The following is a 26,095-nucleotide window of genomic DNA, read 5'->3' on the forward strand; positions in this document are numbered from 1 at the left end:
AGGCACGACACATCGAGTCAACAAAATACAAGTCGTTTGTATGGCCATTTCGGATGTGGATGTAAATGTGAAATGCCAAGTTCCATTTGAGGTGATTTCGCGTATGTGGCTTGAATTACTAGCATTCCCTCCTGGTAGAACAGTAAGTTCAGGGGAATACCTACAGTTCATGAAAAATGAGGCTAGCCAGGTTGTCTATCGTACCGAGTCCGCGTATTCTATCCAGACCCGTTTCCGGTGGTTCTGACGGTCTGACCTAGGCGCCGTGTGGGGGTTCGCAGATGGGCGCAGCGTATCCGTAGCGCAGCATGACATGGGTATGCTACGTCAACGCAACCTTCAGGTCCCTGACCTTACAATGGCTGTCAACATCATTCCATCCATCTCATCTTCTTACCGTCATATACTTTTTTTCTTCTTCTCCCCTGCGCCATAAAAGACTGCAGCTCAGTGATAACTGAAGCTGTTGTCAGGCGATCAAACATAATTATTTCTTATAATGCCCGAATCACAACCTGACTCCCCGCCGGCTGCGGCCAACCAAGCTGGCCGCGCCATCCCCGTTGGCCTCAATGAAGCAGCTCTCGACTCCCCGACTTTTCGAGTAACCGCTGCCAACTTTGGCGATCAAGTCGATGCTATCGAGAAATGGCTTAATGGATATGCTCAGTCGACCTCGAAGCTCCTGCACGATATCCTCGCCCTTGAGGAGACGATCAATACCTTCCTTGTCAAAACGATGCCCTCGGTGTCCGATGGCGTTGTCGACAATGATTATACATTTCTGGCTTTGAAGAGAGTGGGTGACGGATGGCGCGAGTATTGGATCCAGATGATTAGCACAATGAAGAAGATGGACGGTTCAGTTGTCGACCCTATCCGACAGTTTATCATGGGCGACCTTAGGAACTTCAAGGAGTGCAGGAGGGCTATGGAACAGGCACAGCGAACCTTCGACTCGACGCTCGCTCGATATGTCAGTCAATCCAAAACAAAGGAGCCATCAGCATTGCGTGAAGATGCGTTTTCCGTATTCGAGACACGAAAGTCTTATCTCAAAGCATCGATGGACTACTGTCAGCTTGCACCTCAGCTGCGATTTAGCATGGACAAGCTGCTAGTTAAGATCTGCAGCGAGCGATGGAACCAGTTGAGACGTACTAGAGAAGCTGCTGGTGATACCAGCCGCTGGAACCAGGAGATGGAGCGTATCCAGGGTTGGTCAAATGAAATGGGAGCGTCCGAGATGGTCTTTAGACGGGAGTTGCAATCTGCCAGAAGAGAAATTGGAGAGAACGCTCTCGCAGGATTTAAGCCGTCCCGTGAGATTGAGGATTACAGTACTTCTACTGTCCCCTTTCTCGGTAGTCGCGGCCCTGTTACCATGCGCCTCGAGGAGGGCGCCACTGTTGTGTCCGAAAAGCAGGGATGGCTATTTCTCCGAGTGCTCCAAGGAAAGCCAGCAAGGCATAATTGGATCAGGAGGTGGTACTACTGCCGTGATGGCATCTTTGGCTGGTTGATACCCGGACCTTTGGGAGTTCTACAGGGTGACGAAATCGGAGTTCTGCTCTGCAATGCAAAGCCAGCAGTTGCCGAGGACAGACGTTTCTGTTTTGAGGTCAAAACAAAGAGCCAGACTATTTTGCTCCAAGCTGAAACGCAGGGCGAGCTTACAGAATGGCTGGAAGTATTCGAAGTCACAAAAAAGCGTGCCTTCGAGACTACCATGAACAGAACCAGCGCTTCTCTGCCTGGATCAGTTGATCCTGCATTTTCGATCACTCCCCCAAGCATCCCCGAGTTTTCAGCTAAAGCCCTGGATACACAAATTGGAATCTACGACGAATCAACCCCCAACATTGATCGCACGAATACACTGCCTGTGCCTGGACCAGAAGGCAATCTCAGCACGCGACAGAGCTTTGATGTTAATGGCACTCTTTCTCGTCGTACCATAACTTCTCTAAGTCGAGATCTTGCCAGAGAAGAGGGCGAGAGCGGCCGCGAGCATGCTGCCAGAATTATTCAGAAGCTCGACCTTCATCGTAAGGCTACCTTCGGCAACCAAGGCCTCGAAGGTATGCAGGGGGGTGCATCTTCTACCACTGGACTGGCGAACATGATGGCTACCAGCCATACCCTTCCTCCAGGTTTCCCAGGCTCTGCACCTGCTTCGTCGAACTTCAGACAAACGCCCAGTATGTTGCCGTCCGTAGACACTCAGGCCGGCAATCTGGCCCCGGCCACCCTAGCTAAACCCCCCTCCATGACCGGGCTTAGTCGTATCGCGGTTTTGACAGCGGGAGAACGCCAGCCTGTGGGTAACAATAGGAAGCTCCCCGCATCCGTGGTTGCGAATTATTGGGGAACCAATCTTTGGGGCGCCATGAATGCACCAACTCAGCCGGTGCTTCCCCGACTCGATGAGGATGATCCTATAGGTGTTGTCGTGCCAGGAAGCACTGTAGGACAAAGCGTGCAGCAGAAGGAGGGTGGCGAATATTTCCCTCGAAACTATCCTCCCGAACTGAGGGCCCAACACGCCCAGTTTAGACTGTTGTTCCCAGATGCACCCTTGGAAGAGAAGCTGGTACTTGTCTTCCGAGCTGCATGGACCGGGTCTCCTGAGCGGGGTCCTGGTAAGCCAGATATGGCCGGTGATGGTCGAATCTATGTTACACCCGACAACATGTACTTCTACGGACAACAGATCGGCCTCGTTACTGCCTACAGTATCAGCCTTGATATTATTAGTGAAGTGACGGCAGCCCCTGGAAGGGATTGTGACTTCATCTTCTTACACCTCAATGAGAATGCGAACGAGACGGGTTATACCAGAATTACTATCAAAGTATTCTTGGAAGACCTAGGACTCCTTCACACTCGCCTGAACCTGTTGATCGATGATATTCAAGCCGAGGAGCCGATGGATGTCGAGGCCATCATCACTACATTGGTTAATCTCGAAAAGGAGGAGTATGACCGACCAAGTCCTAGCGTTGAAAGCTGGGAAGAAGTCTCGGCAAACACACCAATGGATGACGGAACGTCAACTGGACGGCCAGTCGCTCGCCGTATGGAGTTCAGTCCCCCTTTGCAGCCCTCAAGATCGCGAGCACGACATAACCACAAGCTACACCTTCCAGTGCGCCCTGTCATCTATGAGCCAGAAGGCATGAAAGAAATGGCTGCTGAGCGACACTTTGAAATCAGTGCCAAGTCTTGTTTCCATGTGCTGTTTGGTGACAAGAGTTTTGTGTTCCCAAAACTCTACTTTGAGCGCCGAGCCCAGCAGATCGCTCAAGGACCGTGGGTGTTGGTGGATCAGGGAAGAATGAGACGTGACTTTCAGTTCAAAGTTGACTACAAAGATGTTCTGGGTCGGTCAAAGACCGCTGATGTCAACGACTACCAGATCATTGATGTCTTCAGTGACCACGTTACGTACGTGGTGACGCACGTCAAAACAGCCTGGCATTTGCCTCACTCAAGCTGGTTCAAGGTTGTGACTAAGATTGTCATCACACATGTGGCCAAATCCAAGTGTAAGCTGGCCATCTACACCAAGACAGACTGGTCAAAGAACCCGGCCCTCTCCAAAAACCTAATTGACCGCCAGGCAATCCACGATGCTGCTAGTGATGCCGAGGAACTGGCTGAAGTTGCCACGGATCAGGTTCGCAAGCTTGGAACGCGAAGCCGAACAAACAGAGCTATCCAGGTGTATGGTCAAATTGGGCAGCAGACCGAAGTGGTGGTCTTCTCACCTGCTTCGACAGACTCCGCTAAGAAGCAAGTCATCAAGCCACGGACTCTGACGACTATGGTCTTTGAAACGATTCGATCTTTTGGAGAGAGTGCAGTGTCATCAATCATCATGTGGGCTATTGCTGTGCTGCGTAACGTATTTAACTTGATCACTGCTCAATGGATCATCTTGGCGCTGCTTGCATTCAGTACTCTGACCAATCTGCTGTTGACTTCGAGCGAGACGTCGGTTTGGTGGAAGGAGAGGAGAGCAGCAGGATTTATGCAAAACATTGGCATCCGGCCCAATACGATGATGAGCAAAGCTATCTACTTTGCTGATCTTCATGAAGCCTCTGGGACCAACCAGGCCCTCTCTTTCCCTGATAATAGCACGTGCTTCTCAACTTTTAAAGATTTACTGGACACTACAGACATGGACACACCATGGGAAGATGCTGGTACCAGTTTGTCTTCGCCCACGAGCCGTGCTACAGCGCGCCGACTTCGACGAACAAGACAGCGTCTAGGAACTTATCGACATGATTTACTGGTGGCTATGAGAGTGGTCAACAGTATCGAGCGGGAGATGCTCCAATCGGAGTGGGAGAATTGGCTAGTCGACGAGAAGGTCCTCTGTGACGAGTTGGATACTATGCTGGAGCAACAAGACGAGACGAAAGAACGCAAGAAAGGAGCCGACACCGGCAAGGGATCTAAGGGGTCGCAGAAGGTCATGGAGCCTATACCGGCTAAGAGACGGCAGGTCCTTGAGCAGTGGCGGGATAGTTACTGCGGAAGCTGTAAGCAGGATTATCAGGTTGTGATGAAGGAGCGAAAGTTGTCTATTCTGTAAACTGTAAACACAGCAGCCACATATGAGTAGCAGAGTAATAGTATTTAGTAGCTGTGTACGCAAATAGTCGAGAGGTGAATAGAACTCTCACCCGCCCGCCTCTACAAGGCGAATTTCATCTGTCATCAAACGTCGCGGACTCGGTACGCTGGAATCATAATGCCTAGAGTATTCTAGAAGTTGCTTATTTATCATTGGATGTATGTACCTGCAGTATTATTATGCATAATCCGTTCTCTCTTTTTCGCATCTGAGGCGTAGAGCAGAAGATCCGGGGTGTCCGGGGTGAGCTTCTATGGATTAGTCTATATCCGAGAATTCCGAATAAAGTAAGCCCAGCGTCCAGCAGCGGGTCGCTACCCTCTCCGGGCGCTAAGTTATAGTGGTAGCGTAGGGCTTGGTCACTGAAGGTTAGAGGCTCAAGGTGACGTCAATGAGCCGGAATGACGGCAGTTGATCATGACCGATTGAGTCCAAATAAGTAAAAGGCCCTCTTGGTTTCTTTCTTTATCTGGTTTGGCTCTCTTGGCTATATATCATCTTGGGCTATTTCTGACGTCTTTATCTTCAACGCCCGGCAAATCCTTGCTTCCTTGTTTTATCTCAACAGCTCTATACGTTAATAATTTACGATACTCTAATTCTCTTTCCAGTAACCAAGCACGTTGCTACTCTTGGATCTTACACCCACCACATCCACATCCACATCCACCTCCACACCATATCCATAACCCGCGTCGACAATCAGAATCTCCAAGTATGGGGGGAAATCACCATGAACCTCTCGGGGCCATGGGCCCTGTTGAGTGGGAGCAGGTTCCCCAAGAAGACCTAAACGACTTCCTCGCCGACATCCTTTCCGAGGTCCAGACCGTCGTAGAATCTATCCCCGGCCCAGCATCAAAGGAACCTCCTAGCTCTGGAGGTCGCGCCCGCGCCAAGACAGAATCAGCGGCTTCAGCTCCAGAGGCCAAGCGAGCTCTGACCCTGCGACAAAAAGCCGAGGCTATCAGCCAGTCGCAAAATCTGCAGAAAGAGTGGAAGGAAATCAAGGTTAACGCCAAAGAGAACCCTCTCGGGATCAACGTCTACAAGCTCAGCGCCAAGGATGGACGAGGCGCATGGTTCGCCAGGAGGAGTGTACATGAGGGGCTCTCGTTTGATGACTGGAAGAAGGGTCTTTCGGTTGAGTTCCAAGAGACGATGAAGGTTCAAGGTGCTCCAGGCAGCGGCAACATTCGTGGTATTGGTGCCGATAAGCGGGTTGAGGATAAGACCATCGGTGATCATGGCCAGTTGCAAGGTGAGCCAAGTCATGCGATCTGTATTCGATGCAACTACAACTAACATCCAATAGTCTTCCAACTCTCCGCTCAGTTTCCTGGCCCAACCGCCCCACGAGACTTTGTAACTCTGCTTTTGACTTCCGAGACCTCCGTGAACCCTGGTCAGGGATCCCGCCCTCTTCGGCAGTATATGATAGTATCGAAACCCTGCGAGCACCCCGAATGTCCTCCTCGCCAGGGTATCATTCGTGGCTACTACGAATCAGTTGAGATCATCCGCGAAGTCCCTGTCGACAACTTTGCTTCCAAGAGATCTCTTTCGTCGGCCGATCTGACTGAACGAGACGAAAACAAGAAATCAGTTTCGAAACCCGGTAGCGAAGGACATGGTTCAATGCCTCTTGACGAACCTTCTACGGCTATTGAGTGGCTTATGGTGACTCGTAGTGATCCTGGTGGCAGTGTGCCGCGCTTCCTAATCGAGAAGGGAACGCCACCAGGAATCGTTGGCGATGCTGGCAAATTCCTTAAGTGGGTAACTTCAAAGGCGGCACACGGTTTTGCAGAGTCTGACGAGACTACTGAAACCAAAGAGACGGCCACGGGCACTGAGGTACCTGTGTTAGAGAAGAAACAGTCTTCCGCTAAAGCAGCCACTACTAATATTGAGGCGAACAAAGTTGAGACTGTCTCTCCATCCCAAGACCAAAACGACCCTTTCCCTGGCAGCAACGGCTTATATGGAGTTATAGCTGGTGCCATAGGTGCTGCCAGCTCCTACATTCCTACTGGTCTACTGAAGACTTGGGGAACTGGTTCAGACATGGAATCTTCAGATGAAAGTGGATCTGATGTTCCCATCATTGCTGGAGAACAACATGAAGACGATAGTGACACCTCTTCTATTCGAAGCTTTGCATCTGCGCTAGAGAAGAGTGTAACCGCTGAGGGTAACCAAAACGGCAGCCTGGTTGAGTCGCAGTCCGAAACTTCTCGCTCCAACCCGCAACAGTCACTGGCCGACAAAGAGCTTAGGAAGCTTGAGCACAAGAAAATGAAGCTTGATGAGAAGTTGGCTCGTCTTGAAGAGCGTCGGCAAAGCAAGCTTATGGGGGATAAAGAGAAGGATGCCGCTACGTTAGCTAAGTTGCGCGAGAAGCATGAGAAGGAAGTGGCTAAGCAGGAGGAAAAGTATCGACGTGAAATGAAAAAGCTTGAAGAGAAGCGTGAGCGCGATCAACGGAAGGCTGAAGAGCGACGACGCAAGGCGGCTGAGCAGGAGGACAAGAATAACCTTTCGCTTGAGCTTGAGCGCGTCCGCGCAGAGCGAGACGTTGCTCGTCGTCAGATTGAACTCCTCGAGGGACAGGTCGGAGAGCTACAGGCACAGAATACAATGCTTGTCCGCAAACTGGGTAAGAATGGACTGCTGGACAGTACTGATTCTCCAGCGCAGTCAGTTAAGAGCTTGCAGCGAGCCAGTACGGAGGTTTGAGTTGCCATATCTCATGCTCCTGGTCACAAGGCATAAAGGGGGAGGATATTATAACAACAACTATTCACATACGGTACGCGCATGGCCAGCTATTTTATTGCGAGGCGTTGAAGGGGCACTGGTTTCAATTAAACATAAATAGCATCAAATCATTACTTTTTCTTTTCTCTCTCAGTATATGCTCTCATGCTTGTGCCGTCTTCTCAAGAGGTTGCAACAAGAGACCTGATATGTGCCCATTCCCAAGGTGTAGAGCTCTGGTTGACTTGTCGATGCTCTCGAGAAGCTCGTTGTCGGTATGGTGCCTTGTCAAGGCGGCAGATGCACGGATAACCCGCGACAAGATTGCAAAGACCTCTGGCTTGGATCCATATCCGAGAGGTCCATCTTCTTGGCTCACTAGACTGTGCATTGCTTCTAAGCCTGCGCTTGTCCACGTTGTTAATACCTCGAGAGCGGGGTCGTTCGATTCCCATTCAAGGCTCTCGTAGACAGAGATCCATCTCTGCGTCTCTCTGACCTCGTCGACGAAGAGGTTCTGTTCTTCGATTACGAAAAGAGAGTCGTCAAACTTCATCGCCTCTTGTAGTTGGTCCTTGACAGAGATGACGTTCAACTCGGGGCTTGGGTATCTGGAATCACCCATGATTCGGCGTACGACTATCTGGCGGAATGTCTGGTTGTTGCCGTAATGTTTGGTAAGCCATGAGAGAAGACGGTTGGCAGCTTCAATGGGGACGAGAGCTTGTCCCAGAATGCTCTTAACAGCCGCAGATCCAGTGTCGCGAATATCATCGTCGTCATCGTTAAGTGAGTCGTAGAGGGCAAGGATGGCTGAAGCATGTTCTTCGCCAGCCCAAGACTGATCTCTTTCTACAGTGCTAAAGAAAGAACAGAGCGACTCAACGGTAGCTAGACGAGTATCGAAATCCTTGAAACAGTCAGCGATCATTTCGGGGTATCCAGCATTGTTCCTGTCTTACCTTGTCGTCCAAACCAGAGTCGGCGACCATGTGGCCCCAGTTCTTGATGCCTTCCCCAGAGACAGCCCTTTTCTTGCTCAGGATGGCTGTGATGCAGCCGCTGATTCTGATGATGGAGTTTGCCAGTGCTGGGTTAAGGAGACTCAAGGGCAAGCTGTTCCAGATCTCTGACAGCAAGTCTGCCGATACAAGACCAAAGTTCTTGCTCTTAATAACTTGATCCAGGATGTCGGTAAGGTTTTGTAAAGCAATAACTCGAGGCTCTGCAGGTCCGATTTTGAGGCAAACGTCGCGGTATAGGTTGCAGAACTGATTGACCTCTTGCTCTGAGAGGCGAGAAACATTCCAAAGCTTGGGGATCGTATCAAGACCGGCGACAATTGTGTTGACACCCATAGTCTTGCTAAGAAGTAAGGCGTTGAGGTCATCGATCTGACCACTGCCCTCGGCAATGGAGTGTACCTCGTGGATCACACGCTGTGCCCTGAGTAGAGCGCCCTCCTTCTTGTTAAAGGCTGGGAACTCGAAATGAAGACGTTCAACGGCACCTGGCCTAGGCAGAGCTCGTACCAAGTTCACGACTTCGAGATAGGCGGCGGGAATTTCTGGGGATTCAAGGGTTTGGATTTCAAGCCAATACTCAATCAGGAATCCAGATAGTTTAGGTGTGTCTTCTGTTCTTCTGTTAGTAATAGTCTAGTGCATAGGTATGGTGCATCTTACGTTGAAGTTGTTCGGGCATAACCTCGCTCAGTCGGTCTATAGTATACTTAAGCGCCAGAAGGACACCATGGACATGGTTCTGGACATTTCCAATCTGAGAACGAACAGATTCTGCGGCCAAACTAGTGATAGAATCAAGCCATTGGGCATGAAGTTGACATGAACAAAGCGTTCGAGCGGCAATCTCTCGAACGTGCCACACAGGACTGGCCAAATACTTGGCAATATGAACCTGAAGCTCATCACGAAGGACCTCAGGTGGACCTGCTCTTCGAATGATATCGAGGGCTGGGAACACTGACTCTGCCGCTGCTGAGCTTGCAGCAATAGAAGCCATCATCTGGTGACCCGACTTGAGGAGGTGAAGTAGAGTTGTGGGAAGAGAGGAGTATCGGTGGTAAGCAATGCGGTTGGCCTTACCATCCCAACCTGCTTCCATAGTAGCCTTGCTTTGATGGGAACCGAAAAGGCAATCAATGAGACTGCGAAGAAGAATCAAACCACAATTCCGAATTGCCCAAAGCTCAGACTTGAGGCCGTTCGCTGCTAGCTCGAGGCATTGTGGGAGGAATTTCTCAGACTTGTTTCCTATGGATGTCAAGTAGGAGCTCTTGAAAATCTCCTTCAAGCAATTGTAGGCGTGAACTTGAGGTAGGTTCGAACCGTCTGTCTCGGTAACACGGGCTTCTTGGCTAGCGATCTTCATAAGCTCTGTCATGACTTGCTCAAAAGAAGGATTGGCGGCGTTGGCGGATAGAACACCGGTCATCATGGCAGGGATACCAGCAGACCGTCGAGTGGTTGATACTTGGGCATTAATCGCTTCCAGTGTGCCCTTTGATAAGTTAGCTCTCCTGCCTTCAACTATCGAAATACCCCGTTTGTGGAATAGGGGAGGCTGAAAGAAATATTTGACTTACCGAGTACCATTGCTCGAGCAGAGTTGTGCCACTTGCAGCGCCATCTTGGCCCTGGTCCAGATGCTTGACTAGCTGGCAGCATGTTGAAAAGGTCAGGGCGACGGTAGTAAAGGCACCTCGATGTCTAAGGCTGGCAAGTTGCGTGAAGGACAAGTTTCCTATTCTCTCATATGCCTCTCTCGAAGGGCAGATTCTGCCTGGACGAGTTCGCTGCTTGATAGAGAGAATCAAGATTCTCATAAGATTGCTGCCACATGTTAGTCAAAGAAACACATAAACAATTTCTCACGGAAACTGACCTGGCTTCATGGACCGATCGGAAGCTGTAACTGAGCACATCCTTTGTGTCAAGCCCATCGACTTCCTCCAGCTCCTGGGGAAGGTGACCCTCGGGCGAGTCATCGCAGAGGATGTCACGAACCGCTGCCCAAACCCGCTCGCAGCAAGAAATAAGAGTATCCTGAAGAGCCTGTACAGATTGCAATTCACTTTCGGAAAATTGAAGCTCTGAAACTACCTGCCACATGTAGCAAAGAGATGCAAAATCTCCATGAAGCGGTGCATCCAGCACTGCCCTGCCAAGGTCTTTCTCGGCCACCGCTAGTCTTTCTTCGAGACCACCAATAAGTTTTGAGAGCAGGGCAACTCGTTGCTGTTCTTCCCCGGAGAATCGATACAGTAGCTGTGATACTCTGGCAACGCCATCTGAGTGATCAGCTCGAGCAGTCTTACGAGCAAGGTCTTCAGATCGCTTCAACAACTCAGCGAGCTCTTCAGCAGGGTCCATCCTGCCCTGTTGGGCCATGAGATGGAAATTCTTGTAACGGCTGTCCGAGAAGATCCACTTCAGCACTGTAGCTGCATGGCTTCGAATATCGTCGAAAGGGTCCATGATCAGGTCGGACAGTGCTCGTAGCCATGATGCACCAAACTGGTCAAAGAATAGCGTCTGATCATCCGGAGTCTCCCATGTCTTTGACTTCTCTCCCTCCATTCGAAGGATGAAAGTCACCGCCTTGAGTGAAGCGCTGTGCCGTTGATAAGACGCAGTGGGTGTTAACTCGCTGCACAAGAAGTCAATGTACCAAAAGAGAAACTTTTCGTGGTATTCCAGGCAGTGGGTCAGCTGAGCCTCCGGAAGTGAAATCAGGTTGGTTCGATACAGAATATGTTGGGGCTCTTGTGCTTGCCCTGGCTGTTCTTTTTGCTTCCGTGCAGCTGCTCTTGGGATGCTTTTTTTGAGTACGAATATAGCACCACGAACTCTCTTAAACATATCCCGTACCTTTCCAGCCACTTCGTTTCGGAACTTGGCGTCTGAGTCGGCAAAGTACGTTGCCAGATGCTTACGTAGCAGAGCTAGAGCTGTGGATGAGTATGGCCTTGTTGTTGATGGCGAGCTCATCAGAAGTGACAGAGCCAGTGATCGGACTTCGTGGGATGGGTGAGCCAGAACACTTTCCAGCACTTTTTCATCGAGGACGATTGAGGAGTCACTATCTGCGGACTTGTCATCGCCGAGTGCTGGTCATTGTTAGTACGTGCCCGTGATTCCATACCCGTAAACTTACCAGGCTCTTCCACCAATCCAACCTTCTTGCCAATCTCAAGAGCTGCAAGTTGCAGCAGAGCTGGGAGGTTGAGATCTATCTCATCACCTGCGGAGACTGCTTCATGTTCGTTCATTCGCTTCAGGAAACCTAGGGCTTCTGCCTTGTCGGCCTTGAAGAGGGGCAGGAAAATATAGTTCTTCACAGACTCAAAGATAGAAGGCTCCTCATTGACGGCCTCGAGTAGCCACTTGTGCCATGTCTCGATGCTTAGCTGAATTTGTGTTTCTTGTTGGTCTTGACCTCGTAGACCGCGATATAAGCAGACAATGAATCGTCCGGCCGTGGGACAAACAAAATGAAGTGTCATCCAATGGAACAGTTCAAAGATGAACGCCTTCCACAGATCCAGAGGGTCGGTCGAGGCGTTCTTCTGTTGAAGGGCGGCGAAGCTGGACCGTATTTCATCTAGGGTAACAATATCCTTTGTAACGAGGTGATCCAGCGCCTTGATAGCAGACTTGGCCAAAGGCTTAGATGACTTTCCTGTGACGATTGATACCAGGTTATTCAAGATTGCTGCTTTGGTCGCTTGGCCGGCTTGTTCATCTGGGTTCCTCCTGATAAGCTGGGGAAGCAAATCAAGAACGAGTTTCATAGAACGATGGTTATCCGACTCATTCCACTCAACGTAAAAGTTGAAAAGCTTGATAGTGACATCTCTAGAATATGCCCAGAGTCTAAGAGCTTGAGAGTGCGACTTTGACGATTGTTCAACAAAACCGCAGAGTTTTACACACGAGTTGCCTGAAGCTCCTCTAGGTTGAGAAGCACCTTCAAGAAGTTTTGCAAAGATTGATTGAGCCCAACTACAGATGATTTTCTTAGAATATTTACATCAAAATGGTCTTGGAAGAATTGCGCACCTTGCCTGGTCTTCACTTGGCTGTTCCTCAACCCATTTTGAGATATGATTCGAGTTGGCGATTAAGTCGTCAACTTGCTGGGACGTATCTTTCATGTTGGTGGTGTTTTCGTGATTAGGAACAATGATGCGGTACACTTGTGGCCTTTAATGTCAAGACAGACAATTAAATCCTCAAGACCCTGATCAAGTCCAAATTATCTTAAAATCACCTACACCTGATCAATCCATCGTCGCAAAAGCTTGACGTCCAGTAAACTGTAGCTCTCCAGCTAAAGAGGTCACGTGGAAGATCCCGTGAGAAAATTTTGCCCCGAGCCCCACCTTTGGGACGCACTTTCCCACTAAATCAAAAAATTGCCCGCGAGATTCTTGCCTTCCTCAACCCAAGTTCTGACCACCATTAGATTATACGCCTATCTATTGGGAGACTGCCAAAATGTCGAAAATCACAGTCGGTACGATATATCCCTTCGAAGGATGAGATCACTACAGTTCTCATGCTCTTACCAACGATCAACCGAAGCGGAATGCTGACTGCTATGTAGCTAATGTCCGAACTCAGTGCGGAGAGCTCCTTGAGTACTCCAACGAGACCAAGAAGCGAAACTTCCTTGAGACCGTTGAGCTTCAGATCGGCCTGAAGAACTATGACCCTCAGGTAAGACTTGTCCAGACAAATATGATAATGGTTGAGAATCAATGCTAATCAAACCCAAAGCGTGACAAGCGTTTCAGCGGCACCATTCGCCTGCCCAGCGTCCCTCGCCCTAACATGTCCATCTGGTATGATACCTTGGAGAGCTCGTTGCGAGACATGCAGGATGGAAGAATAAAACTAACAAACTCGTCAGCATTCTCGGTGATGCCCACGATCTCGACCGAGCCAAGCACGGTGGTGTTGATGCCATGTCCGCCGATGACTTGAAGAAGCTCAACAAGAACAAGAAGCTCATCAAGAAGCTTGCTCGCAAGTACGATGCCTTCATTGCTTCCGAGGCTCTCATCAAGCAGATTCCTCGTCTCTTGGGTCCTGGTCTTTCCAAGGCCGGAAAGTTCCCTACCCCCGTTTCTCACGCCGATGATCTCTCAGGTTTGTTTACCATTACAAGACAAGAATGAACTATAACTAATGATCATCAAGGCCGCATTAACGAGGTTAAGTCTACCATCAAGTTCCAGCTCAAGAAGGTTCTCTGCATGGGTGTCGCTGTCGGCAACGTTGAGATGACCACCGTATGTTTTAAACCCTTATTCCTTCATAATGAACGCTCGCTAACGCTCACGCAAGGAGCAATTGGTTGCTAACGTGATGTTGGCTATCAACTACCTTGTCTCTCTTCTCAAGAAGGGCTGGCAGAACGTTGGAAGTCTCACCATCAAGGCTTCCATGTCTCCCCCCAGACGTCTCTACTAGATGTGGTTATTTGGTTTTTGTCTGAGAGGATTCGACAAAACGGTCCGCTGAAATGTGGACGGTTCAGCTTATACTAGGCAGACATGAGCAATAAATGCATTGAGACAACCCCAAGATCATTAAACTAAGTGTGCTAAGATGTGGACGGTGATGAGGCTTAAAATCGGGAAGACACGAACAATGAACCCAATAAGATACACCGTGCATCATTGTCCGTGCTTAATTACCTTAAACAGGTAACGCTTGAGCCAATGGCTGTTATCAAGTCGGATTTAAGTAGGGTCAATTGAGCATACGCCATCGAACCGTTGGGTTCACTCGCTTCTTGGTCCTTGTCAAACAAGACTGACGCGAGCCGCTTTTCTTTTTTTGTTCATGTCAATCTCCAGCACATTAATTGCGGGGAGATGTGAGCAGGGTTAAAATAAACGAACTTTTTGGTGGGTCAGTGGGGGAAGCAATGAATTGTACATATTATTTCGAATGATGGATAATTTCACTGAGCAACAGGGTGGAAAATTGGAAATGGAATCATTCATAGGGATCTGCCCCGTGAACCTGAAAAAAATGGATCGTCATTAATGGATTCTAGTTCATTCGCGACAAAAGAAAAATTGCGTGCCCCCCCCCTTTTTTTTTTTAACTTGGGCAACTTTTCGTTACTCTCCAGGCGACGAGCCCTCGTCGCCCAACGACCCTGGCCAGGGTGTCCCAAACGCCATCGTCGCCAAAGTCCAAATCATCCAGGTTCAAGTGTTTCCTGTAACGCCAAACCTCTCTAAATCGTAGCCCCTCCAAACCCTTGTTGGTTAGGTAGGGATCAAGCCAAGTTGCTGATGCTGGAGCAATAAGATATGTACCATTTTTCTCCTTCAGATACTCCTGGTTTCGTCTGTCGGCTGGAGTGTCGCATGTAGCGAGTTCGCTGAGTTGCTCAAGGAGCAATTCACCCTTGAGACCCATAACGTCTCGAGTTGTCAAAAACTCATTCTTACCATTCAAAAGCCAAATTGGTGGTGTGTAAGTCTTCCACCAGATCGCCTGCGTGGCATCTGGTTGCTGACTCAAGAAGACTTGGCCCGGTACTACACCTCCCTGATGGTAGATACCCATCAACGAGCCAAGGATAAGATTGAAGCCGATCCAGACAGCTGTGAAAACGTAGAATATCGTTTGGTTTCGAGGCATTCGGATCGACGACAGAAATAGTGGTACTGTTGGTAACAGAAACCTCGCTTCTTGATGTTGGAACGCCGATAAAACAACCAGCCCAGACACTGCAGACCAGAGTCGAATGGAGAATTTAGGGTTGGTTAGGAGCAACGCAGCAGCTGGTCCCAGCAGCAACGGCAAGTTTGCCACTAAATGCTGGTACCAAGGATGAAGGCCATGCTGGGCCAGGTTCTCTGTCGCTGAGTTGTACTTGAAGTTATTGAGAGGGGTGATTACTGGTCTGTGGATCAAGTCGGTCCATGTGACAGAGTCTGGAAGGTAGAAAGCGGTGTCTAGACCGATTGCAATGACAGTTGTCACTGCTGCGGCTAAGGTTAAACATACGAGAGAAGTTGGCCTTCAATTTGTTAGCATGTGCATGCGTTCCCCGCCCAGCGCAAATAGGTGACTCACCTTTTCCAGAAGACTGGGAGTAATCGAAGGCCCGGGACAACAAGAAATGCTGGAAATGTGATTCGGTTGAATACACCAAACACTGCAACTATTCCAAGTACTGTGGCAGATAAAACACATGACTGTTGCTGTAGGTTAAATTTTGTCAGCTGATATCCCTGTTAGCGGTGATGGTGTGCAAGTCACGAACCCGTGGATCAGCGACTCGCTGGATCAGAACAAGACTCCACGCAACAACAAGCGTTTCTACCGAGTTGGAGAATGTGTGTGTTTGGTAGGTCCATGTCACGTAGGACGATGCGACGAGGAGAACGGCAACACGGCGGTGCCTCGGTGACGGGATCAACTCGTGCAACGCCCAGTCTTCAAGAACGAAGCTGATGGCGAACATAAGAACGCGCAAAGTCCAGAAAACCGCAATAGGTGGGATTTCGCCGTCCTGTCCGTTGCCGATCCATAGCCACCGGAGAAGGAGCATGGGGAGGCCATAGACAGGCCATAATGGGAAGACGCTTCGGATAGGATTCTCGCTCGTAAACTCCCATGTATGACGCACGGGATAGCTAAAGATTTGGCCTGATCACAATAGTCAGTGACTGAACTATTGCAGCAGCACAATGGTAGTATGTAGATCGCGGACGCATGCCAAGTGCACAGTACACGGCCCTTTGCCGTGCGCTGTAGACCGGCATTTTGTGAGCAAAAGAAAAACATACCAGCGATGACCTCGGGGCCTTGAAAGTTCTCGTCCGGATGTAAATAGCTGGGTGATAGCGCAAACCACAGCCTGATAAGGACGAGAGTGAGATATGTGCGCCGCCACATAGTTGGTCTTAGCAGTGGAAGACCGAGAAAGCAAGCATGAGCTTAGTGTCAAGGCGCAAAGGCATTGAGCATCCGCAAGAGCAAATCGCAAGGTAGGGCGGGAGCACGATTGTCGATCCGCAATACGCTTAGAGTCGATTCGATAGCTGGCGCAAGAGTGTCGCAGGTGCGAAGGTGGGGAGGTATTACAAGAATCGTGTCGGTTTGGAATACAATAGAATCGAGGTGATGGTAAGATCGGATCGTATGCGCAATGTATTTACGTGGTCCTGCAGTTGCTTGCTATCTTTGTGGCAGAAAAGAGATAGGCCGTCTATTAGGTTGATGTATACTCAAGATAGGGCCCCAACGCTGAGAAGGCTTATGAGAAGAAGAAGAGGGACGAGGAATGAATGAAAACAAGAAACGGGGAGGAATATAGGTGAATGATGTAGGTGTAGAGGGGGAAAAGGTAAAAGGTAAAGGTCTAGGTATGGAGCTCGAAATTCAGGTCAAATTCAAGTCCAAGTCCAAGTCATGGAACCTCTGAAGGTGACGCCCGCCCCCCACTGATAGAATGCAGTCAGTCTGTCACCACTCACCACACCACGACTCACCTCACCTCATGCCTTCATGGATCCAGGATCAAATCTCATCATGGATCAGCATAGAGAGGCTCGACGCACGGAGGGCCCAGGGCTCCAGGGGAAACATTTCAGGCCAAGGGCAAGCGCCAGCTTACAACGTGGCCAGTGGGAGAAGACGCCGCGTCCCGGGATGGGCAGCGCTAGCTGAATCCGATGGGACCTTGGCTGCGCCTAGGGGAAGGGATGATGAGGTGCCCGAGCAGTCGAGCTCCGCTAGAAGCTTTTTTTCTTTAGGGGCTCCCTGACCTGGACGATACCACTGACGGGCGGGAACAGGCCAAGACAGGGGGAGGCGACTACCGGGGGCCTCCTGAAGTTGGGTCTGGCCTTGAAGCAGACCTAATCAGATCCATACCTCAAACCTGGCTGTCGGGTAGGTCATTAATGTAATTGTCTTGCACGTTGGTAAATTGTTGAGCAAGCATATATTAATCAATAAACACGGCTGAAACCTGTCAACATCTGAAACATTATAAGATGCCACGGCAACCGAAAGTTTATTGCTGACGCCAGGAGATGCAACCCCTACGGATAAAAAACCACGAGAAGCTGTGAGCTCTCCTCTCTGTGTGGATGGTATGGAGCTTCCTACCTATTCATCCTGACTTACGCTAGGCCTCTTGCAATCAAATATCTAAGAGCCGTGGCTGTTGATTCGTCAGTTGACAGCCACCGACCTTGCAGCAATTACCGTGACGATGGTAATCTTGCAGCTGGAGAAGAATTAATTAATTACACCACATTCTATTCTCCATCATGACCTAATTACTTGTCCTTGTATACGGCATAGCCTGTCTTCATTTGTAGGCCTCCGTCTCTGTAAACACGTGCTGGTCATGGAAGTTAGTGTCCTGTCTTTCCACCCCGCGAATCGTTCAACGCCCAGTCATGGAGTACCTTGAGTCGCACGATCTTTCTGCAAGAAAACATCCATGAACGAGCTCGAGTACGGATACTATTGCACTGCCGCACTGAACTGTATTCAATCATGTAAATGTCGACCTATGCTTGCGTCAGACATTCATACCTCTTTCCATCACCTATACCCTATCTGATGGAACGACGGGAAAGATGGGCTCAATTACTCGGTTTCAGGGCTGAGATGGTGGCTGTTTGACCTGTATATGTCATCACCGCTTTTGTTGTTGCATGATTCGACCCTGCATATCACCATTTGACTCGCAATACCGCCTCTATTCTTTGTGAACGCTCATGGACTGGGCTGTGCAAGTCTATCGGCGCACTTTGTTGTTCAGTCAAGATTTGCACAAAGCCTGCTGCTATTTGTGTTGCAGCATAGATACACTCAAACAAAGTTCGTACGATGCAATCGTGCCCTTCCTAAAGAAAGTCATCAATATCAGGGATATCATCCCTCCAACCGATTTGAGCCTTTGGCGTGGAACAATGAATGGTATCTTGCAATATCTCGAAATCCCAACAAAATGCATCCGAGACAAGGGGAGATAAGCCTCAAGTCCAGTGCATGAATTTGGACTCGCCTTCGCCTTCACAACACCAACATCTTGAAGCCCTCCTGCTTAGATCTTGTAGACGTACCAGCTCTCCCTCGCCGAAACTTAGGAATTCTAGCATTGGCTCATAGACATATGAAATGACTATGTCGTACAACGATGTTTACGCTCAAACAGGCAAGACAGCCAAACAGATTGAGTGCTATAAAGTAAATATCATCTATTTTACTCGGTAACTGAAAAGGTGCTCTCAAGTTTTAGAGTATCAGAAAGTAAACAGCCTCGGAGATGGCTTAAACTTACATAAAGTTACTACCTAGGTACTGTTTCGATTGTTATATTCCCGGCGAGCAACTTACCCCATACCCGTTAAGCTTCTATTAATGTAAGAAAGTGACGTATCTGGTATCAATATACCTAGGTACCTACCTTGAGTACTAAAGTAGGTAGGTAGTTCACACCCAGAGTGTCTAACAGCCGGTTGGTAGCTAAGTTGTTTGCTACCGAAGTAATTGAAAATTATGGTCCTTTGTTCAGAGCATGCATACTACTAACTTAGATACGGACTGATTCGCGCCATGCTATTTGCCTTTTAGTGAGTGGCAGTCAGATCTCAAAGAAGAAAGTGTAGGTGGCGCAATAGGAGCAGTGATGATTTCCCGAGGCTCCCTGCACTTGCACTTTGTTAAGAATATGGTTTCTTTGTGCGCGCAAGAATCGAAGGCACGCCTCGACTGCGCAAGGTTCAGTTCTGACTCTTTTAACGTTCTTTGAGCTGATTTTCTGAAGGCAGCAGCAGGCCAACCCCACAGTAGCAGGCTTCCGTGGACTGTAAATTCACAGTATAAAGCGCTGCCTTTCCTCCCGCATGAATAAGGCGAAATCTATCTTTCTCTCACAAACATACAAACATCTTCAATCTCAGCAACAATCGACGCTCACACTTTACACAAATCGATCAACATCAACATCAACATCAACCGTCTAGTCTATCCTATCTCGGTATCTTACTAAGCCCCAGGCACCTAAAACAAAGGGTCCTTCGTTTGAATCGCAGCCCTGCACCCCAAAAGGTACGTCGTTGGTTAGAAGCTCAGCCCCACGCTCAGCCGCCCGAGTCTCCGACAGACCCCGCCCCTCAGAGATTGGCTAGTAGGCTGGTTACCTAACCTACCAGCCTACCTCACTAGATTCCTCCAACTTCCATCATCACCCAAAACAAAACTCCAACCAACATCACTTGGCCTTTTCTTAGCCCTCAGATCTCACGCTCACATATCCAGATTCTCCAGAATCCAGTAAAACCAGATTCAAAATGTCTGAAACTGCCCCTGTTCAGAAGGTCTGGCTGGCCTCCAACGATAGCGCCAACATTGAAGTCGGTAAGTAGCGCCACTCTGTGACGTTTTTGCTCATCAGTTGCTAACAATATCAATAGACCGTGTCGTTGCCGAACGATCAATGCTGATCAAGAACATGCTCGAGGATGTTGGCGACGAGTCTATCACCCAGAGCAACCCTATTCCAATTCCCAACGTAAGTTACCTACATCATTGTTCCTTTGCGACCATCTCTGACATGTCATCATTTAGGTCAACGAGGCTGTCCTCCGCAAGGTTATTGAGTGGTGCGACCACCACCGAAACGATCCTCCCCAGGCTCAGGATGATGAATCCGACGCCCGTAAGAAGACTACGGATATCGAGGAGTGGGACCAGAAGTTCATGCAGGTCGACCAGGAGATGCTTTTCGAAATCATTCTCGTACGTTTACTTTCCATTTATCTAACAAGAGACCAAATGCTAACATGCAGCAACAGGCTTCCAACTACTTGGACATTAAGCCTCTTCTCGACGTCGGTTGCAAGACCGTTGCCAACATGATCAAGGGCAAGTCGCCAGAAGAGATCCGCAAGACCTTTAACATCACCAACGACTTCACTCCCGAGGAAGAGGAGCAGATCCGCCGTGAGAACGAGTGGGCTGAGGACCGTTAAACGCCTTACGACGGAACAAAGTAGAGAGGGTCGGAGGGGCATCTATTCACCTCGATGCCCAAATGGTTTGTCAAGCTTCTTTCGCATTGCGGCGACGCAGACCTGAACCGCATGAATTTTATGAGTCATAAGGACCGCATTAGGCGTTAGATTTTGGTTTTTCGGATTGCTTTAGCCAGGGTTTTTGGCACGCTTGATCGACGAAGAGGGCTTGTTCAGCCTGCTCTCTAAAGATGTAACTTGCAGTGCAGTCACATCGAAACTAGGTCTAGCTAGATACTTATCGCTGGCAGATAGAACGTTGCTTCGGTCTCGATAGGACTTCAATGCATATTTATCATCATTTTCGGATTCGCAATTGCTCATAATGATTCACGGCGTGATAGGACATCAATTAGGCATGACTGATCACAGTGGGTATTTATGATAGTACTCAAGTTTAGGACGTGACGTGAGTTGATTCGGCTACTTAAGAATGCATCAGCATCTTAGAGTGTACGGTCAGCCGCCCATCAAGATGTCACGACAGAATCGGTCCCTTTGCGGTTCACAAGTCAAGTGGACAACATCTGTGTGGTTCAGGCCCGTTTCTTTTTGGGGGCATCAGATCTTTTGCATTCCTTTTTCCCTATGACCGTTCGTGACATGCAGTAACCGCGATAATCGATAAACCAGGCAACCAGCCCATCCCCCACCGTGCGTATGCGCGTACGCAAGCGACACGGTCCCATAGTTCACGCCATAACAAATCAATCCCCTCTTTCCTTTAACGTCATCGTGATACCATGCCCAAGAGAGAAAAAGTCGGGTGCTGGGGGCGGGCAACGGCTGAGAAGAAGCTGCTTAGATACCGATGCGGGTCTTGCGCCAGTGCCTTCGCTTGGCGTTGTAGCTGTTGAGCAATGTTAGTGAAATGTTTCCTTCATGTTCGTTGGGGGTGCGGTAGGCGAAATCGTAGTCGTCGTTGCGCGAGAAAGGGATTAAACGCACCGGATGGTGTTGCCAGTTCGGAGGCGAATCCACTGAGGCACAGGGCGGTTCTGCTTCTGCGCCTTGGCAAGCTTCTGCTTGGTTCGGAAAGACTTGTGGCTCTGTAGGAGAAGAAGCATTAGCGATCGGGTGTTGTGGGAGCAAAGCCCTCGATGCATCGCAGCTTTCTCATCATCTTCAACCTCATTATCAACGGTGACGCGGCGGGAGAAAAATCAAGTATTCAGTCGATGCAACATCGTCGATAATGAAGAGAGCGATAGAACGTGCGTGCGAGCTTCGAGGGCGTATAGATAGGGGCTGTCCATACCGGCATGGTGACGGCGTTGATGGTCGAGTCGGTCAGTCGTTGCCAAATGGTGATCGAGTCTGAATGAGTAGGTTGCAGACGTCTAAGAATTTTGGCGCACCAAATGGAGGGTGTAAAAGCCCTAGTGTGGCTGAAGGTCGTGGCGTAGCGAGAGGAGGTTAGTGCCTGAGGCTGTTGTTTCAGTGATGTCGATTCTGCTGAGGTCAGCGCTTTTTGGTTTTGGCTCGTGACTCTCTTAGCTTGGGGTCATGACAAAATTAGCTCGGAGCAGGGATATGGGTCTAAGGGACTCGTTACAGTACGATGCCTCGTGAATCCTTCACATGAGAGAATGGCAAATGGTGTTTAATAAGAGAATCATGAATATGACGATCGGCTGTGGCTGGAGAGGCTTCATTTCTCAACATCGTCAAGCACAGGACACAAAAAGATGTGCTTAAATGGGTGGCTTGTTATCAGCCATCTAGACGAACGCCTCTGTCTCAGGCGACTTCTTTGAGAGCTCATGCTGTAGCATTCCTAACGGAGTTGTTGTCATCCAGGGGTTGCCATCTGTCTGGGTGGCTTAATAGTATATCACAAAAATACACTAAGACATATAGTACATATTGTATAACTAGATCTTTTACTTGACATGATCTGAGTGAATACGATCAAGGTTCCTACGTTGAATGCCTTGACAGGTCGGTGACTGAATCATGAAGGAGTCAAGCATACAACACATAGACTATCATCCCGTGGTGTAGGTACCTGTGTCCATATAAAGTATTAGTACGTACCGGGTTTCATGGCTGAGGTGGACCAGTTTATTTTGTCAAGCGCTTGGACCAACCCCATGTCGCCAAAAAGAGCAACTTGTCCATCAAAGGCCCAAGTGCATTAACTTACAGGTCCAGAAAAGGGGATCTCTAAATTACGTTACCGTACTGTAACTTTTCTACTGACTTGATTCGACTTACTAAACATAAGCTGGATCTGTTGCCACGAGACACGACAAAACTATAAACCAAACTTGGACCTTGACCGACACTTAACGGCTCCAACTACAACGTATCTCTCTCTCCCGTCCTCTTCTTCTTTGTCCAGCCGGTGCTAGTACTATACGAGACGAGCGAGATCCAAACGAATCAAGTTGCATAAGATACCACGGAAGCATAATAGCGAAAGGAACGACACATCTTATTCATCATGGGAAACTCGATGTCATGGTTCTCCAACCTACTGTTCACGAAAAAGGAGATTAGAATATTGATTCTCGGCCTGGTAGGATGACGTCTGTCCGGCGGTCGTCTGTCCCGAGACGCTAACGAGACGGCATCATAGGATAACGCAGGCAAGACAACATTGTTGTATCGACTCAAGGTCCGTTCCGCCTCAGTTCCTGCGCGCATACGATATAGACTAACCGGTTATTCCAGGTTGGCGAGGTCGTCACAACGATACCTACGATCGGTTTTAACGTCGAGTCTGTCACATACAAGAACCTCAACTTCAATGTCTGGGTACGAAACCTGAACCGCCCCAGCTTCGCAATAGACTAGTAGATACTAATGCAGGCGGCTTTGCAGGATCTTGGTGGTCAAACAAGCATCCGACCATACTGGCGGTGCTACTATGCCAACACAGCAGCTGTCATCTTCGTCGTGGACTCTACCGATATCGAGCGATTACATACGGCCTCGGAGGAGCTCTCGGCCATGCTGAATGAGGAGGAGCTCAAGGATGCAGCGCTACTGGTTTTCGCCAACAAGCAGGATCAGCCTGGCGCCAAGGGTGCGGGCGAGATTTCCGAGGCGCTGCGTCTTGGTGAACTCCGCGACCGCAATTGGAGCATCATGGCATGTTCGGCGGTCGACGGTAGCGGTGTGAATGAGGGCATGGACTGGCTTGTAGTGCGTAGTTCCGAGGCGATCCCAACGGCAACAAAGAAAGCTAACATGTTTCTAGCAAACCGTCAACCAGGACTAAACCCCGAATGACGATTTCTTCTTCTGCCTCGGTTTGGCATTGTACAACAGACGACATGAAATGATAGTACCACCTCAACCGTTCCGTCGCGACCCCCGGTAGACAGCGCATACAAGGGAGAGTAGGGAAGGGAAAGACATGAAGTAGAATAGCTCGGCGTCTTGGAGAGAGAAATTGGAGCTCGTTTTTTAATTAAAGAAAGGGACGAATGGCATGGGTAGTGCGGTTTGTGGGAAGATGATGGGGAGGATATATGATAGTATAACTTTATAATGCTACGATCCAGGTCCGATTGAGCCCTGGTTACGATTCTCAACGGATGACTCGAGTCGCCTACTACATCATGGGTCAGATACGTTGACTTCGATTAAACAACCAAGCTTATGGTATACAGAAACTGTGTCGGTAAGACAACTGGGGTGCATCAGCTTGGCGGTTGGTATTCTAGTGTTATGTCTTGGAATGGTGCATTGGAAGAAGAACATATTCGGCTTTCACTGAACCCCTGCTTACAATGCCGAACCCAATAAAGCTCACAGTTAAATTCTAGACTGGTTTTCTTTGTAGTAAAGGGATCGGCATACCTTATCGGCTACCGCCTCGCTCAACTCGTCTAAGTCGCTCTTTGGGGGCCATCTGGAGGATATGTAAAAGACTCTTTGTCCACCAGAATGGCGTCTTATGACACTAGCAGCAGCTCTGCAGGACTGTGATGAACTGCCTATATGCAGGCCAGAAAGATGGGATGTGATTTGTATTAATGCCGCCCTCAGGGTATCAGAAGAATTGCCCCCCGAAAGCATAAGAGACGAAATAATTTGGTCATTTTATGTCAACTTAGACTAGCACTTAGGCTACTTTATTATGGTAGCCTAACCCTTGGAGGATAATTCTTCTGTCACCCTGTGCTGCTTAAGCTGTTCTCTTGGCCTGGAGCTTCCATTGGTAGCTTTTTGCTAGTGAATAATGATTCCGCAGAATGGGAGTTGCAACATTTCGAGCCTTTGCGCAACGAAGGGGTTCGCCGATGAGGTTTTCAAGCTCAATGTACTGGCTCTGCAGGTATGTCAGTAAGTAGGCCGCAGAAATCGGCGGCGAGGTCAACACTTGCCTTTCTGACATCTACCAGCATGCTTGGCGGAACATGTGCCTCTATAGGCTCGGTCGTAATGGTTGATTCGATCATCTCATCGGTGATCTCCTGTCCATAAGCAGCCGCAATAGCTTGGATCTCTTTCATGCCAGGTCGTACAACCTCATCGACAAGACCAGGACATAGTTGTATGTCACCGGTATCTAGATTGGTCAAGGCGCCAACCGGGTTGTATACAGCATTGTAAAGTAGTTTCTTCCATCGTGAAAATGTGACGTTGGAGTCATAGTGGCAGGTACACCGTCCTCCTGCGTTGTAGCGAGCTACAATGTCTTTTGCTCGATCGGCAGCGTTGCCCACGTCTCGAAAAGGTCCTATACGCAGCTCATCGTGTAGATTATGTTCGATAGTTCCAGACTCAGGCTCTGATGAACCACAGATGCTTATTCCTGAAAGGATAATGTTGTCGGGGAATGCCTCGAAGAGGGGAACCTCGATATTGAGCCCGTTCTGGAGGAGCAGGATGGTGGAATGACCAGGCGTAACAGCCGGACGAATCAAGTCAGCCACAGGCGTAGATACATCTGGGGTATTCTTGGTGGCACAGATGATGTAGTCAAAGGAGATGCCGGATTGGGAGACATCAGGCACATCTGATAGGACTGTGTATCACGGTCAGCAAAGGAAGTAAAGCAGGGCCTTGACAAGTAACAGTTACAGTGTAACTCAACTCAACTCAACTTACTTTCAGTTGGTCTGAAGCCATGAACTTGGCCGTGATCGACAGAGTTGATGGTGAAGCCACGCTCTTTGACTATGTTGTAGCTTGAACGCAGTACAGCTGTAACTTGAGCTCGTCCTCCGAATTCGAGGTTGAGGGCAGCCATGCAACCAATTCCCCCGCAGCCGATGAGTAGAATTCTTGCCTTGTCCATTTTTCTATCTGTTTGTTTGCTCATGCCTTTTCGAAATATGAAATATCAAGTGTAAATAAGCTGAGAATAAGTAGTCGCTGTGCTGTAGTACATGGTTGTAGAGAGGGCGCACTTTCAATGCCTGGGCGGGGCCAGTTCCGGACGGGTAAGAGAGCTGACATGATTGGATAATTGCACTTATAAGAATAGTAAGCAATGGATATATATAAATTACCAAGAAGTAGATTGTCAGTCATGATAAAATACTAATTGAGCGTACAAAGAATCAGTCAAAGATAACATTTTGATGGTGTGTCAGGTTCAGTCTCAGTGGAACCTTGCCTTGCCTTGCCCTGGACTGGAATTC

The 26,095-nt window shown here is 49.0% G+C and overlaps 8 protein-coding genes across 8 annotated transcripts; 4 read left to right on the plus strand and 4 right to left on the minus strand.

Annotated features, from left to right (window-relative positions):
* Positions 1–366: 366 nt before the first annotated feature.
* On the plus strand, positions 367–7,544 carry B0J16DRAFT_302445 (uncharacterized protein). Its single transcript, XM_046124632.1, has 3 exons — positions 367–4,593; positions 5,260–5,909; positions 5,964–7,544. The coding sequence occupies exons 1-3, from the start codon at positions 500–502 to the stop codon at positions 7,385–7,387; spliced, it is 6,168 nt and encodes a 2,055-aa protein (XP_045984748.1). The 5' UTR covers positions 367–499; the 3' UTR covers positions 7,388–7,544.
* On the minus strand, positions 7,545–12,711 carry B0J16DRAFT_338160 (putative death-receptor fusion protein-domain-containing protein). The gene is made up of 7 exons (XM_046127422.1): positions 12,490–12,711; positions 11,585–12,432; positions 10,313–11,537; positions 10,014–10,260; positions 9,094–9,928; positions 8,371–9,044; positions 7,545–8,318 (listed from the first exon to the last, which is right to left on the minus strand). Exons 1-7 carry the CDS (start codon positions 12,582–12,584, stop codon positions 7,572–7,574), a joined length of 4,671 nt encoding a protein of 1,556 aa, XP_045984749.1. The 5' UTR covers positions 12,585–12,711; the 3' UTR covers positions 7,545–7,571.
* Positions 12,712–12,871: 160 nt separating this feature from the next.
* B0J16DRAFT_338161 (ribosomal protein L1-like protein) lies at positions 12,872–14,388 on the plus strand. Its single transcript, XM_046127423.1, has 6 exons — positions 12,872–12,946; positions 13,037–13,149; positions 13,210–13,274; positions 13,343–13,581; positions 13,633–13,724; positions 13,780–14,388. Exons 1-6 carry the CDS (start codon positions 12,928–12,930, stop codon positions 13,903–13,905), a joined length of 654 nt encoding a protein of 217 aa, XP_045984750.1. The 5' UTR covers positions 12,872–12,927; the 3' UTR covers positions 13,906–14,388.
* A 156-nt stretch (positions 14,389–14,544) lies between these two features.
* Positions 14,545–16,356, minus strand: B0J16DRAFT_318487 (Alg9-like mannosyltransferase family-domain-containing protein; the record flags this gene model as incomplete). The annotated part of the gene is made up of 4 exons (XM_046125455.1): positions 14,545–15,475; positions 15,532–15,659; positions 15,722–16,107; positions 16,248–16,356. The coding sequence occupies 4 exons, from the start codon at positions 16,354–16,356 to the stop codon at positions 14,545–14,547; spliced, it is 1,554 nt and encodes a 517-aa protein (XP_045984751.1).
* A 3,255-nt stretch (positions 16,357–19,611) lies between these two features.
* B0J16DRAFT_338169 (Skp1 family, dimerization domain-containing protein) lies at positions 19,612–20,806 on the plus strand. The gene is made up of 4 exons (XM_046127424.1): positions 19,612–19,839; positions 19,896–19,993; positions 20,050–20,220; positions 20,277–20,806. The coding sequence occupies exons 1-4, from the start codon at positions 19,773–19,775 to the stop codon at positions 20,451–20,453; spliced, it is 513 nt and encodes a 170-aa protein (XP_045984752.1). The 5' UTR covers positions 19,612–19,772; the 3' UTR covers positions 20,454–20,806.
* A 15-nt stretch (positions 20,807–20,821) lies between these two features.
* On the minus strand, positions 20,822–21,654 carry B0J16DRAFT_102723 (ribosomal L39 protein-domain-containing protein). Its single transcript, XM_046121291.1, has 2 exons — positions 21,444–21,654; positions 20,822–21,345 (listed from the first exon to the last, which is right to left on the minus strand). The coding sequence occupies exons 1-2, from the start codon at positions 21,599–21,601 to the stop codon at positions 21,297–21,299; spliced, it is 207 nt and encodes a 68-aa protein (XP_045984753.1). The 5' UTR covers positions 21,602–21,654; the 3' UTR covers positions 20,822–21,296.
* Positions 21,655–22,551: 897 nt separating this feature from the next.
* Positions 22,552–24,062, plus strand: B0J16DRAFT_102775 (ADP-ribosylation factor 1). Its single transcript, XM_046121292.1, has 5 exons — positions 22,552–23,016; positions 23,077–23,115; positions 23,172–23,255; positions 23,322–23,645; positions 23,701–24,062. The coding sequence occupies exons 1-5, from the start codon at positions 22,942–22,944 to the stop codon at positions 23,719–23,721; spliced, it is 543 nt and encodes a 180-aa protein (XP_045984754.1). The 5' UTR covers positions 22,552–22,941; the 3' UTR covers positions 23,722–24,062.
* A 571-nt stretch (positions 24,063–24,633) lies between these two features.
* Positions 24,634–25,749, minus strand: B0J16DRAFT_382714 (ketopantoate reductase PanE/ApbA-domain-containing protein; the record flags this gene model as incomplete). The annotated part of the gene is made up of 3 exons (XM_046131263.1): positions 24,634–24,777; positions 24,827–25,476; positions 25,560–25,749. 3 exons carry the CDS (start codon positions 25,747–25,749, stop codon positions 24,634–24,636), a joined length of 984 nt encoding a protein of 327 aa, XP_045984755.1.
* Between the last annotated feature and the right edge of the window lie 346 nt (positions 25,750–26,095).

Source organism: Fusarium flagelliforme (genome assembly GCF_020744385.1).
Source record: "Fusarium flagelliforme strain FIESC 12 MPI-CAGE-AA-0113 chromosome Unknown B0J16scaffold_3, whole genome shotgun sequence".
NCBI classification, from domain to species: Eukaryota; Fungi; Ascomycota; class Sordariomycetes; order Hypocreales; family Nectriaceae; genus Fusarium; species Fusarium flagelliforme.